Genomic DNA, 15,653 nt, shown 5'->3' with positions numbered 1-15,653 from the left:
GTTGCATTACGGAGACGACTAGAGAAGTGTTGGGTGTTTCGAGGGGTCGGGCAGAATGACATAAGGGGGACTGGTGGTGGAATAAAGAAGTTAAGAAGAAAGTGAACATTAAGAAGGAGGCTTCTGTTAAGTTGATTGAGAGTAAAGATGCAGAGGAGAAGTAGGTGAATAGAAAGGTCTACATAGTAGCAAGGAAGGAGACTAAGCTAGTAGTTATGACTGTTAAGACAACAGTGTTTGAGAGCTTATATCCAGGGTTAGAGAAGAAAAACAGGGAAAAGAGGTTGTATAGGCTTACTAAGGCTAGAGAGCAGAAAAGTCGGGACCTCAATCAAGTGAAGTGCATTAAGGGGGAGGATGGTAGAGTATTGGTGGAGGATGTTTACATTAAGAAGAGATGATAGAAGTATTTTCATAGGCTTTTGAACGAGGAGGGGGATAGAGGCGTTGAGTTAGGGGAGCTGGAGCACTTGAAGGAGAACCGTGATTTTAGTTATTGCAGACGTTTTAAGGTTTAGGAGGTCAGAGAGGCTATTCATAAGATGCAGAGAGGAAGGACGACGGGCCTGACGAGATTTCAGTGGATTTTTGGAAGTTTATAGGTGGGGCTGGTTTAAGGTGGTTGACTGATTTGTTTAACGACATTTTCAAGTTGGCAAGAATGCCTGAGGCTATGAGGTGGAGTACGATGATCCTATTATATAAAAACAAGGGTAACATTCAGAGTTAGGGGTATCAAGCTGTTGAGTCATACTATAAAGATTTGGTAGAGAGTGGTTGAGTAGAGATTGAGAAGGATCATGACCATTTTGGAGAATAAATTTAGTTTTATACCTAGTCGCTCAACGACAGAGGCAATCCACCTGGTGAGGAGATTGGTGGAGCAGTATAGGGAAAGGAAGAGGGATTTGCACATGGTGTTTATCAACCTGGAGAAGGAGTATGACAAAGTCCCTGAGGAGGCTCTTTGGAGATGCTTAGAGGTGAGAGGGGTCCCGATGGCATACATTAGAGCTATTAAGGACATATATGATGGAGGAAAGACTAGGCTGAGAATGGAGAGAGGGGACTTAGAGCATTTTTTGGTCGAGACAAGGTTGTATCTGGGTTTGACTCTTAGTCCATTCTTATTTCCATTGGTGATGGATGTGTTGACGCGGAGTATTCAAGGGGAGGTGCCTTGGTGTATGTTGTTTGCAGATGATGTCGTGCTGATTGATGAGACATGAGGGGTGTGAATGATAAATTAGAGGTTTGGAGGCAAACCCTTGAATCTAAGGGGTTCAGGTTGAGTAGGTCCAAGACGGAGCATATGGAATGGAAGTTTAGTGACTTGAAGTAGAAGGACGATGTGGTGGTGAGGTTGGATTCCTAGGATGTCTGTAAAAGGGATAGTTTCAAGTATCTTGGATTTATGATTCAGGAGAACGATGAGATTGATGAGGATGTCTCTAACCGTATTGGAGTAGGTTGGATGAAGTGGAGGCTCGCCTCGAAAGTGTTGTGTGATAAGAAGGTGCCCCTTAAGCTTAAAGGCAAATTCTACAGAGTGGCAGTCCGTCCAACCAGGCTGTATGGAGCAGAGTGTTAGCCAGTCAAGAACTCCCACATTCAAAAAGTGAAGGTGGCGAAAATAAGAATGTTGCGTTGGATGTGTGGACTTACTAGAGGGGATAGAGTTAGGAATGAGATTATTTGGGATAAGGTGGGAGTGGCTTTGGTGGAGGACAAGATGCGGGAAGGAAGGTTGAGATGGTTTGGGCATGTAATGAGGAGGGGCACGGATGCCCCAGTTCGTAGGTGTGAGAGACTAACATTGGATGGCTTCAAAAGGAGGAAAGATAGGCCGAAGAAATATTGGAGGGAAGTGATTAGACATGACATGGAACAACTTCAGCTTACTGAGGACATGACCCTAGATAGAAAGGTGTGGAGGTCGCAGATAAGGGTAAAAGGCTAGGATGAGAGCATGGGTTATAGCAAGTAGTTAGAAGAGCTCATGTATAGCCGGGTTAGCAATCCTAAGACTGTGTCCATAGGTAGGAGCCCCTAGTCAGGAGGGTTTGGGGGTGGTGGGTGCCTTTGATCTGTGAGTGTATGTTACTACTAGGTGGTTGTCCTATTCTAGATGTCCTTTTCTTATCTCGTATTTCATATTGCGCTTATTTATATTATTTCTTATTGCTCTGATTTCTATTGTATTATGTCTTATTCCTTATTTATGTTATGCCCTACATCCTGCTCCATATTTCATTACACTCTTATTTACTATTCTTTATCTTGAGCTGGGGGTCTATCGGAAACAACCTGTCTACTTCTTTAGAGGTAGTGGTATGGACTGCGTATAGTTTACCCTCCCCAGACCCCTCTTTGTGGGAATACACTGGATTTGTTGTTGTTGAAAGATAAATAAACATGAAGAGTTGTTTAAAGTTATTTGAGGTATAAAAAAACAAATAGGTAAAAGTTCTACACATAAAAAGGAAAGAAGACTAGTTTTGTACACTTTCTTTTCTTATGTAGAGCAAAAAAACAAAGATACACACTATGTCAGACATTTATGTAGTTTACCCTACTTCTTCTATTTTTTTTTCTTGGATCTATTTGAGTTGTGTATATTCCTAAATATGTTCTTTAATTTTTCAATGAACAAAATTTAATTATAGGTATATTTATAAAATTATTTTAATTTTATAGAAGTGACAAGTTTATTAAGGGCTTGTTTAGATGGGCTTTTAATAAGTAGCTTATAAGCCAAAAACTATAAGTTGGTATTACCCTACTTTTGACTTTTGACTTATAAGCACTTATTTTCACTTAAAAATAATTGCTTAAGAGCATTTTTTACTTTTTCAAACACCACTAAAATTAAAAAAAATACTTATAAGCTAAAAGCAACTAAAAATAAACTAATTCAAACACTCACTAAGGGTTGTGCTCAATTCAGTTGGAGCAAATAAAAAACAATGTAGAGAATAATTAATTTGAGATAAACTTTATACTGCATTTAGTTGAGGACAAAAATGCATCTTGGATACCCCACGTTATAGTAAGTACCAAACGACCCTTATAAGGGTGGTTAAAGCCAATAAGAAGCGTAACTTATTTTACCGGTTGGTTGGTCCACAATGGCGTGCAGACATTTTACTTGTGCTGTATATGTCCGCTCTCCATTCCCGCTAACAAATGATCCTATTTTCTACTACCATTCTTTATTGAGTTTTCCAATTTGGCCATTATTTAATAGGTATTGTTGAACTATAAATATAGGTAGCAGAGTTCCCAAGATTGTCAGTGTGTGTGTGTCTGATACGATACATTGAATAAGTTTTGTTGTGGGTTCTTGTTTTTAACGGTAAAGATCTCAACTATATTTGATCTGTGTTTTCAGATCTATTGATAAAGAAAAATGGCACGCGAGAAGATCAGAGAGTACGATTCAAAGAGATTGTTGAAGGAACATTTTAAGAGACTCGCAGGTTATGATTTGGCCATTAAGTCTGCACAGGTGATTTATCTTTTTCTTTTTGTTAATCAAATGTGGAGCAAATCTTTAGTGTATAGCTTTATTTGGGTGATTCTTGATTCTTTGAAATATTAAAGATATAATAAGGAAGAATGTTCTTTTGTTTTTTCTTGATGGCAAAATGTTGGAAAGATTAAGGTAGCATTTACATTCAAAATTAGGCCACCTACTTGAATCCACATTCTGCATGTGAGCCTTCTATTTCTGAGTTTTAAAACCCTTTCTGCATTAATTTTGAAGTAATTCTGCTGCTATATATTATTTTGTGTAGTTCGTTTATGGTATTATTTTATTATAGTACTGTTCTGCTACTGTTTGCTGTTTTGGTTTCTATCTATTATTTCTTGTACTTCTGTTTTGTCTCTTTCTAGATTGTTTGTGCCTTGACTCGGATCTCTATCGAAAACGCCCTGTCTACCTCACATCTGAAAGAGGCTAGTACTTAATGGTCCTAACATTTTTTAGACTCAGGTTATTAATTGTCTGAGAAAATAATAACTGAAGAAAACAAGAAAATCAATTTTGCCTATCCATTGAATTCCCTGGACCTGTTAGTCGCTGCATCTCTACTACCAGAGTTGAAGCCAGGATTTAAAGTTTGGAGGCTTTTAATATTAAGACAGACAACGGCCTCAAACTAATATATAATAACCGCCAAACTATGGAACAAGTATGGCTATTCAATATATGTTTAAAGAAACAACGGACCATTTAAAGACTAGATAAATATAAACATTATCATTACAATTGCACTCGACGACTTGTCATAATTTGAAAATGATCAATGATCGCATTATTTGGTAAACTTCCAAATACTTCATCCTCTATATAACAAACTAAATATTATTCAAACAGTCATCACCAATTTTGCTTCGCAATTGGGGTGTGTGTTTGGGGTGGGGGGAAGGAGGCTTTGCCAGCCTGTTTCGTACCACTGAACCAAATGCCTTTCCGTTTTTCATATAGATGACTAGTTTGATGAGCTTTATATAATATTAGTCACAATTGCAACTATAAGATAGTTTTTCTCCCTTTCGGTGGCTTAGGTGACAGAGTCTACTGATATCAATGAGCTAGCAGAGAAAGAGCCTTGGCTCCACTCAACAAAGTTGGTTGTAAAGCCCGACATGTTATTTGGGAAGCGTGGAAAGAGCGGGCTAGTCGCCTTGAATCTTGATCTTGCTCAAGTTGCTACTTTTGTGAAGGAGCGGCTTGGCAAAGAGGTAGTTCAGACAGTCACTTACCTTGCCCTTTTTGATGATATTGCCAAAAACAGTGCATTGTTTTACATGGACTATTAGCATATTGTGCCCTCATCTTGGATCATTCGCCCACATTTATTTTCACATTGACAGGTGGAGATGGGTGGATGCGAAGGTCCCATCACGACCTTCATTATTGAGCCATTTATTCCCCATAATGAAGAGTTCTATCTTAATATTGTTTCGGAGAGGCTTGGTTGCAGCGTAAGCTTTTCTGAATGTGGAGGAATTGACATCGAAGAAAACTGGGACAAGGTATGTAAAATAATCAACCGTAGGCATGTTAAGTCCAAAACCTTTATATTTATATCTCAATCTAACACATAGTCCTTTTTATCCAGGTTAAGACTATCTTTGTGCCGACAGGGACTTCTTTTACATCAGTGATATGTGCTCCACTTGTTGCCACTCTACCTTCGGAGGTAAATATTTGAATGAAAAAAATTGTACTGCTAGAATAGTCTGTCCATTACTTTTAATCAGTTTTCCAATCTATATCGTAAATTTAGTGTCGAATTTTATCTGTATGTTACAGATTAAGGGTGTCATTGAGGAGTTCCTTAAAGTAATTTACGCTCTATTTCAAGGTATTCACAAGATACTTTGTCATCGCTAGATCTTTACGACCTTTTTAGGATTTTTGTGTAACCCTCTCAGCATTTCGTTTTATCAGATTTGGACTTCACTTTCCTAGAGATGAATCCTTTCACATTGGTTGAAGGCAAGCCTTATCCTCTGGATATGAGGGGAGAGCTTGATAACACTGCTGCTTTCAAGAACTTCAAAAAGTAAATCTGCTTCCTAAGCTTTATTGGCTAAAGTGATGAATTTTTGGTAGCCCACACATCGTAGACTAAGAATATACTTTCTGTCCTACAGGTGGGGCAATATTGAATTCCCATTGCCATTTGGAAGGGTTATGAGTGCTACAGAGAGCTTTATTCACGGGCTTGATGAAAAGGTATATCTTGATGGTATTGCATAACTTAACAGAGTTAGTAGAAAAAGAGAACTGCCAACTATCGTGCCTCCAACCCCATTCTTTGGCTGGTGGTGATGGGCAAGGGAAAAGAATTTTTGTTTATAAAGAGATGGATACCAAAGAGATGAAAAAGTAGACAAACTTCTGATGGTTATGCAATTCAAAAAATAAAAATCAAAAACAAAAAAAGTGTATTTCCTACATATTCTTGAAGTGGAAATCTTGAGCACACAGAGTTATGAAGCAAATATATGTCTATAACTACATTACATGCTAAAGCATTCAAGTCGGTTTATCGCAGACAAGTGCATCTTTGAAGTTCACAGTCTTGAATCCCAAGGGACGAATTTGGACTATGGTTGCTGGTGGAGGAGCTAGCGTCATCTATGCAGATACTGTACATTTCTATCCTTAGAAAATGTTATCCCAGGATACCTTGTTTGATTATATATTCTATTGTCTATACTTACCATGTTGTTACCTTAACAGGTAGGTGATCTTGGATATGCTTCTGAGCTTGGGAACTATGCAGAGTACAGTGGTGCTCCCAATGAAGAAGAGGTCTTGCAGTATGCTAGAGTTGTAATTGATGTAAGGAAAAACTAGTTACATAAAACATTTTTTGACACACCTAATATCTTACAAAAAAAACACGTATCACATTCAGTGGCGGAGCTACATATAAGGTAGGGGGTTCATCCAAACCCCCTTCGACGGAAAATTGTACTATATATACATGGTTAAAATTATTTTTTATGTATATATAGTAGATGTCGAACCCCCTCGGTTAGTTCGTATGTTCACTTATGAACCCCCTTGGTGTCAATCCTGGCTTCGCCACTGATCACATTACGCCACATTCTCCGTTTGTGCACCTTGAAAGGAAAATTTCACCTTCTTGGAAGAAAGATACTGACCCTAATCCATTATCCAGTGCACCACTGCAAATCCCGATGGTCGAAAGAGAGCTCTTGTGATTGGTGGTGGAATAGCCAACTTCACTGACGTTGCTGCTACATTTAGCGGTATTATTCGAGCTCTTAAGGAGAAGGTACGATAAATTGATAACATAAATGATTTCTCTTTAATGATATCCTCTGATATTGAGATTTCCTTACTAAACATTTCTTATGTCAGGAATCAAAACTTAAAGCTGCAAGAGTGCACATTTATGTTAGAAGAGGAGGTCCAAACTACCAAAAAGGTCTTGCAAAAATGAGGTCTCTTGGCGAGGAAATTGGCATCCCAATTGAGGTATGCACTAGTTTCCAACTATTAATCTGAGATGACTATTTTTCCGCTAGCATCAAGTGGTAACCATATATTATAACTTTACAAATGTTGTTGAATGTTCCTATTCTATTTTTGTTGCAGGTTTATGGACCTGAGGAAACCATGACTGGCATCTGCAAACAAGCTATTGAGTGCATCACTGCAGCTGCATAAATGGACCAACCTTCGTGCCATTTTTCTCTCTCTCTTTTTTTTTTTTTTTTTTAATTTTTATTTTTTTGCAATGTGTTAGTGTCTTGTTGTATGCCAAGTATGAGCAATTTGATTTGTATCTTTGATATTTTATATAAATGGACCATGAACAATGAGCTCCAGTAATGAATTTAGTTTTCCAATTTCAACATGAAGTTCATTGCTTCAACAATCCTGGTACTACATCTTCTGTTAGTAGTGTACTCAACTTCAATCCTTATTGAAATTTGAAACGAAACATCTCAATGTTATGCTATTTCATCTATTAAATTAAAGAAAATAACCATAAAACAATTCCCAAACTGGGTTATTATGTTCCTCTACAACACGTGCTTCCTTGAAATGCTTCTATACTGTTGTATGTTCTTCACGAAATCTACACAACATATGATTAATGTTTAAGAATGATTTCAGAAGCTCAGGACATAAACTGGTATTCCGTAGGCACCCAAGGGTGTGACCCAGTAGTCATGAAGTAGCTTGAGGTTTCAGTTAAGGGTGTACATGGGTTTGGTTAAAAACCAAATCGAACCGTAAACCGAACCAAACCGATTAAAAAAACCGCCGTTTGGTTTGGTTTAGATAGGTTTGGTTTTAAATTTTTAAAAACTGATGCTATTTGGTTTGATTATGGTTTTACTTAAAAAAACCGTGAAAATAACCAAAACAAACCGATAAATTATATATATATATATATATATATATTATAATTATTTATACATAATTTATAAATAAAATATAAATATTTTATTAAATTTAATCTAAAACTAAATTTTAATCTATGTCGTCGCTGCTTCACCCTTAATCAGAGATCGAGGGTTCGACCTTGGGTATGGAGAAAACACTGTTGGGAGCGATACAACCTTAATGGCCCCTGCAACACACGATCCGGATTAGTCAGGCTCCAATGCGGACACCGAACACCAGATGAAAAACCGAAAAAAAAATATTTTAGCCCAATTGCCCAAAGCCCCAAATCCAAGCCCAACTCTACCTACTATTACTAATAAGTTAACTCTACGGTCCCTACCTCACTTTTTCTACTTCAGCTTTCACAATACGAGTTACCATGGTCCCTGGTTCAAATGGTAGTTTTAAGTCTCCTTGTTTATTCAATCGTTTCCCTATATGATTAGCTCACCTAGCTAGTCTTTAAAGTAAATAGATAACTCAAATTTGCCCAACTCTGTCTCTTCTTGCAGTACACTGCAACAGAATACAAAACTCTATTTTACAATGTACATGTATGTGTTTGTATGTTGTTGGATAATCTTAGTTCCTACAATACAAAGCTGGTGCTTTTCATCTCAATGTTTGTTTTGTTTAATGTGTTTGTTCTGATTTTTAAGAGTTTATAGTGTCATTTGTCCATCACTGTAAAAATATTTCATGAGAAATTGTTCAATGTGATACTTTTTTCTATGGGTTAAAAAAATGAGTTTATTCTAGAGATGGTTGGAGTAGGGTAGTCAATAACCGAAAAAACTGAAAAATCAAACGAAACCGACAAGAACCAAATCGACGGTTATTTTCTTTTAGTGGTTTGGTTTGGTTTTAGAAATTCAAAAATCGACTAAATCTGTTATGTGTTTAACCGCTAACCGATCCAAACCGACCCATGAACACCCCTAATTTTAGGTTCAAATCCAGTAGAGACAAAGTACTAGAGGCATGTTTGGAAAGCCATTCTGGGAATTGGATTTAGTATAATTACATTGTTTGACTCGTTTGGTTGATCAGGTAATTACTTGATCAACAGGTAATTAAGTGTAATTGACATGAGATAATTACATTCTCCAATTCAGAGGGAGTTGTGAATTGTTAGTAATTACATGATGTAATTATATGTTGGTTACTTTTTATTTTTTTTCCTTTTATTGCTATTTTAATTTTTTCATTTTTTTTTTATTATTTTAAATTATTTTTATTTTTATTATTCTAATATTTTTCAAAAACAATATTTTTATTTTGTATTATTTATGTTTCATTTCATTCATTTTTCAACCTTTACTTCTTGAGATTCCATGTAATTGTTTATATTATCTAAATTTATTTATTTTATGTTTATTTTTTCATTTAACATATTTTTGTTAGTATTTTATTTTTTATTTATTTTATGTTTAGTTTCATTTAACATATCTTTGTCAGTATTTTAAGTTTTAAATTAAAGTAAAATTTATTGTTGAATAAGGTTATAGACTTATGTTTTTCTTTTCTTTTGAATCATATTTATGTACGTTATGGTAAAATTTGACATAAGAATATTATGTTAACTTTTTTGTTTTGAATTTTGAACTTATTTTATATTTTAAGTTCTAATTTATTTATTTATTTAACTAGTATTGACTTGATATTTCCCATTACAAGTCATTCAATTTTTTAGTTAGACTTGATAGATTTATCTTTTTGTCAAATGTTTAATAATTTTATGATATTATAGTTATAATATTAATTTCTTTGTCAAACATGCGTTTTGTGATGTTCTTAATAATCATGTAATTTTAGTTTTTATGATTAATTTAATTAAAATATACTAATTTGAAAGATATAAATCAGTTATTCTTATAATATTAGTTACAAAAATATGTTTTGCTAATTAATACATTTTCAAAAGACAAGACACTTGTAATTACACTTGTGCAACCAAACAACACTTGTAATTACTCTATAATTACATTGTGGCAAATAAACAGGTCATCGTAATTAATAGACTGTCAAATTACTAGGCTGATAATTACTACCCTAATAATTACACCAATTTCAATTACCATGTGCCTTTCCAAATAGACCCTAGGTGATTTCTTCCCATTTGTTCTAGCTCCGGTAAGAGGTGACATGCATTCTATGAAATTAGCCGAGGTGCGCCCAAGTTGATCTGGACACCACAATTATAAAAAATATAAATAACATAAATTCTAGGATTTTGTGTCATAATTATCCTCTCTCCCAAATTTTTTAATAAATACTCTCTCCTAGATTTTGAAATTGCATATACATAACAAACTTACTATATACATTACTAACATACACATAACAACTAACTGATTTAACGAAACTGCATATACATAACAAACTTACTATATACATTACTAACATATGCATAACAACTAATGGATTTAACAATACATCACTACATGATACATACCGATACATAGCTCTTTAAGTATTAACATCACAGACATACATTCAGATATATAAGTCTTATGTATCAGTAGCATAAAAAAATATTTTGATACATGATTTTGAAGTATTTGACTCGGTGTTGGAACTTCTCTTGTCTTTGACTCGGCATTGGAATTCGGAGGTGTGAGAGGCTAGAGTTGGATGGCTTCATGAGGAGATGAGGTAGGCCGAAGAAATACTGGAGAGAGGGGATTAGATATGACATGGAGCAACTTCAGCTTACTGAGGACATGACCCTAGTTAGGAAGGCGTGGAGGTCGAGGATTAGGGTAGAAGGCTAGTGTTAGTGTGTGGGTTGTAGCTGCTGTCAGGAGAATTCTTGTGCAGCCGGATTTAGTAATCATAGGTCAGTGTACATAGGTGTCTTTGGGATGTGAGTGTATGTCACTACTAGGTGGGTGTCCTATTTTCTATTGCTTAGTTCCTATTTTTCTTATTCCATGTTGCTCTTATTTCCCGTATTTCATATTTCTGTGATTTTATTCTATTATTTTCTATTCTTTATTTTGGTTATGTCATCCATCCCCTTGTTTATTATCCTTATCTTGAGCCGGGGGTCTATCGAAAATAACCTCTCTACTTCTTCGGAGGTCGTGGTATGGAATGCATACATCTTACCCTCTCCAGACCCCACGCTGTGAGAATACACTGGGTTTGTTGTTGTTGTTGTTGTTGTCGTTTTTAGAGGAGAGAAACTTTTGGAGTTTTATTAAATTTTGATTGAGGGAAAGAAGGAAGATGAAGTGGCTGACTGGTGGCTTGCGGATTCAAAATTTGGGGTTTTATTAGGTTTTCTTTGGTTCATCGGAGTTGGAGATCCTCACCGGAGCATAAATGAAGGCAAAGAGATGAGGTTGGTAGGGTGCGCCGATCGGAGAAGATCTATTTTTTTTGGTACTATTGTTTTTGTATTTGTTGATATTTATCCTCTTGATAATATCCTTGATTTTAGGTGTTTAAGGATCCTTAGGAGTTAAAATGGGGAGGTGGACTATGTATATAATAGTTGGAGAGAAAAAGTGTGAGAAGAATGTAGACATCGAAATTTTGTGGGACTCTACAAGACGAATCTAAATTATATTAGAGTTTTTGGAGACTACTTTACCATAAATCTAACTTAGAGGCTACTCTATACTAAATCCTAAATCATGCCTATTTAAAAGATAACATATTCCCTTAGAGAGTCATCTTGAGTGTCCCATAAACTCAGTTCGTAAAGATATCGAAATCTCCAGTGTCCCACAAATTAATGGGATAGTGTCATAAAGAGATCAAACATCTCAACCATGTGATTAGTACCTATCTGTTCATGATATACAATAACATGACTGCATGGTTTGAATTATCGGCCGTCCCTTTGTTGATTTACGATAAAGGATAAGTGATATGTGAGTTTGTGTCTCTAAATAAGAGGGAGGAACAAAATTGTACCTATATTCTTTATCAATAAAATTTTTGTTTGTGGTTGAACTTTATATTGCATGACATAAAATATGTTGGAAACAAAGAGATTTTTGTAATTAATTTCGGGGATTGAAATTTTAAATAATATTAATAACTTAAGGTATAGTTTTAAGTAATTTTTTGTTATGAAAAAAAGGCATTTCCTAGAAAGAAATGTTGGGTTTGAAATCGAGAGGGCGTCATGCGGAAGCTTAAAGTTTGTAAACCATAGAGATGATAAATCAGATGACAAAGAAAAACATAATACTAAAAACATATTATTGATATGGTTGGTCAAACGACCTACATTGAAAAACTAATATTCAAAAAACATAATATCTATTGGGAGAAATCTCCCCCTAAATAAAACTCTTTAATAACTACATTGTGGATGTTATTGTGTTATGGTATGAGAAGAGGGGTCTTCTATTTATAGATGTCCAAAACCTTTCCTTCAAGAAAAAAGTTTGCCAAATATAGAAAAGTTTTATATTTTCTTTCAGAAAAAATAAAAGTAATTATGGTATTACTTTTATTTTTCTTTCAAGAAAATTAAAACTTAAACTTGGTAAGAAAGTCATGGCAAAACCCCTAATAAATCTCTCCTTTTGGCTTGATTTTCTTGACATAATTCGATCCACCTTCTTCGCGTGCATAATCTTCGTTCTTTACATAATCTTCATTACTGCTGTTGCCATGGTTAAAAATAAAATTTAAAATATTATGATTAAAAGTGGGTTAAAATAAATATTTTATTTTTATTTTAAAAAATGCAGCAACAAGAATGTTGAAATATGCTTAAAACTTCTTCTTCACATGTACTTGAACAAAAAATCTTCATCATCATAACATTGATTGCAAATTGATTAGACCCTTCTTGAACTTGTCTTCAACCTCGTTTCACCAAACCATTGGACTGTTTCACCAAACCATTGGACCTTTGAACTGATACCACTTGTTGGGTTCAAAATCAAGAGGACGTCATGCGGAAGCTTAAAGTTTGCAAACCATAGAGATGATAAATTAGATGACAAAGAAAAACATAATACTAAAAACATATTATTGATATGGTCGGTCAAACGACTTACATTGAAAACTAATATTGGAAAAACATAAAATCTATTGGGAGAAATCTCCCCCTAATAAGACTCTTTAATAACTAAATTGTGGATATTATTGTGTTATGGTATGAGAAAAGGGGTCTTCTATTTATAGATGTCCAAAACCTTTCCTTCAAGAAAAAGGTTTGCCAAATATAGAAAAGTTTAATATTTTCTTTCACGAAAAGTAAAAGTAATTATGGTATTACTTTTATTTTTCTTTCAAGAAAAAGAAAACTTAAAATTGGTAAGAAAATCAGGGCAAAACCCCGAACAACAAACAACTATACACAATAGCAAAGAGGCATTGTAAATGTAGAAGAGTCGCATCACAACATCTTGGAGAGAAATCACAAGAGTGAAACCCTATTAACCTCAGGAGTGAAAATCTAATGAGTTGTACTAAAGGATTGAATGAATAATTTGTTCCAAGGGTAAACTTTGAATGTACTTTACAGTAACTGTAGAAAATTGAAGGACAATTTTATTAATGAAAAATTGATAGACAAATTCATATAGTGATCTTCCAGTTTCTTTTGGGGAATACACTTTGTATAGCTTTAAACCAATAAATACTAAACACTAATATTCTTTTCTATGATATAGTATTTGTTTCTACATCCAGGAAACTAGATAAATCCTTAGGTCCCAGCTTACAGTAACCATCTCTTCCACCATGCTTTTCTAAATCCTCGACAAATCAAAACAATCTACAGATAGAGTCATTAGTAGAACAAATAATCTTAACCTTGCTAGTTAATTGTGAAGAAAGGATAATGCTTGTGGCTTAGTTTGTGAAGGATTGTTATTCTTGGTGCATGACTTAGTTTAGGACTCTTTGTACATGATTAGTCTACTCTTATGTGATCTGTATGTATAAGTATGGTCGTATACTTTCAATAATAAACAATCAGTAAGCCTTTTATGGTATCAGGGCCTTAAGAGGTTAAAACAACCCCCCAAAAAACCTATGACTAGAGAGACAAAAGCTTTACAACAGCTTCAATAGTGGATGACACTACCTCATCAACTCCCTCTTTGCTGGGAACAATTGTTGGAACACAGACTTCTGTGGTCACCACCTTACCATCTCCTAGTCTTGCTCATCGGTTACCACTTAAGCTTATATCATCAAACTTTTTGCTATGAAAGATGCAGTTCATTCTGATGGTTCGAGGTTGTGAACTTGATTACCACATTGATGGTAGTCAGGTGATTCTAGATAAGTTCCTCTCTGATAAACAACCTAACCCAAACTATCACGTTTGGGTGAGAGAAGATCAACTTGTGTTAAGTTGGATCATTACTTTCATATCTGAAGGAATATTACCCCAACTAGTCGGTGCTGAAACGGCTCAAACAGCCTAGAACGAACTGATTGTTGCCTATGCTTCAGGTTTAAACCCTCAAATTCATGGGTTGAAGACCAAATACACACTTGCAGAGAGAAAATACTAGTATCGAATCCAATGTGCAAACGGCTAACAAAATTACGGACAAGTTGGCTTCATTGCTGCATCCTGATGCTAATGATGATTTAGTCAAATCCATCCTTGCTGGACTAGAACCAACCAATAGTCACTTTACAAGATCATTTAAAGACCGTCAAGAGGATATCTCATTTGATGCTTTAATTTATATGGATTATAGTTGAATGAAGAATGAAAACTAAAGAGAGATGAGACTCTTAATGTCACAAAACCCATAACACACTACACTCAGAGTTCTTTAGCCCTCAATCGTGGTTGTGGTAGAGGCAATAGGGGTTGCGGATGTTCTCAAAATCATGGTTATTGTCAAATAACTCAATAACGTGGTTTCCAAAGAACTGCTCGATCCTCCAATATCCCTTCTTCAACCTCGGATATGTCAATTATTATTTGTCATAATTGTGTAGGAAAAAGCCATATTGCATGAGTTTGCCCATCAGCCAAGACATCTAATGGCACTCGGACAGAGATAGAGCTAGGATTTGAGGCTTGGGGATCCTAAATGTTAAGACATGGCAACGACTTCAAGATAATATATAATAATCGTCAAGCTGACAAACAATTACACTCTAGATCTAAGAGTCAGGTTTGAAGTTTAAGTCTTGAAAAAGTTTATGATCATATTGACTCTCGCTTTAAAGATCCTATTATAAAACACAAATTATGTGTCTACTTTCTCATTGTTAGCCATATAAATACAAAAAGTAATGGAAAAGGAAAAATAATTATACTATAAGAAATCAGAAATAAAAAAGGGGCCATATACTTGTTGCGAGTTTTGGTGTCAAAACTCTCTGAAAAAATAGCAAAATTGATAAATATAAAAGGTCAATATGGAGAAAATATAAACTTTAGTTATATTAATAGATAGATATTTTTTTTAATGATAATAGAAAGAAAGTAAGATTGAAAGAATTTCATATACATACCAATCAGGAGTGAAGATCAAATAGATTTTAAGACTGGGACATCTTCTTTCTTTTTAAAAAACTTTTCTAATTGTTTAGTTTATGTTTTTGTTTTCTCAAAAAAAGTTTGTAATAAAAACTAGTGATCCGCAAATATCCTTAGAAAAATAGTAAAATATTTTTTTTAAAGTGGGGCTCAAACCTACATCCCCAACAAATAAAGCTTTCAACTTAACAACCCAACCACTGAGCCATTAGACAACCATTTTATATG

At 34.8% G+C, this 15,653-nt stretch overlaps 1 protein-coding gene across 2 annotated transcripts; it reads left to right on the top strand.

Annotated features, from left to right (window-relative positions):
- Positions 1-3,100: 3,100 nt before the first annotated feature.
- On the top strand, positions 3,101-7,404 carry LOC107843004 (ATP-citrate synthase alpha chain protein 2). Of its 2 annotated transcripts, XM_016687133.2 has the most exons (13): positions 3,101-3,247; positions 3,392-3,508; positions 4,573-4,749; positions 4,882-5,043; positions 5,130-5,210; positions 5,324-5,375; positions 5,462-5,576; positions 5,668-5,749; positions 6,072-6,167; positions 6,260-6,361; positions 6,705-6,821; positions 6,908-7,024; positions 7,145-7,404. In XM_016687133.2, exons 2-13 carry the CDS (start codon positions 3,410-3,412, stop codon positions 7,214-7,216), a joined length of 1,272 nt encoding a protein of 423 aa, XP_016542619.2. In that variant the 5' UTR covers positions 3,101-3,247; positions 3,392-3,409; the 3' UTR covers positions 7,217-7,404. The 2 variants fall into 2 exon arrangements, with proteins under 2 accessions (XP_016542619.2, XP_016542613.2); XM_016687127.2 differs by having other exon boundaries at positions 3,141-3,508.
- The last annotated feature ends 8,249 nt before the right edge of the window (positions 7,405-15,653 follow it).

Source organism: Capsicum annuum, chromosome 11 (assembly GCF_002878395.1).
Source record: "Capsicum annuum cultivar UCD-10X-F1 chromosome 11, UCD10Xv1.1, whole genome shotgun sequence".
Lineage (NCBI taxonomy): Eukaryota > Viridiplantae > Streptophyta > Magnoliopsida > Solanales > Solanaceae > Capsicum > Capsicum annuum.
Note: the sequence above shows the minus strand (reverse complement) of the source record. Positions and strands in the feature narration are given on the sequence as shown.

Excerpts from the sequence above, each read along its gene's own strand:
- LOC107843004 (XM_016687133.2), top strand. The coding sequence starts at position 3,410 with ATGGCACGCGAGAAGATCAGAGAGTACGATTCAAAGAGATTGTTGAAG. Across the intron at positions 4,750-4,881 it reads AGGAGCGGCTTGGCAAAGAG|GTGGAGATGGGTGGATGCGA; the intron begins GTAGTTCAGACA and ends TCACATTGACAG. Across the intron at positions 6,362-6,704 it reads ATGCTAGAGTTGTAATTGAT|TGCACCACTGCAAATCCCGA; the intron begins GTAAGGAAAAAC and ends TCCATTATCCAG.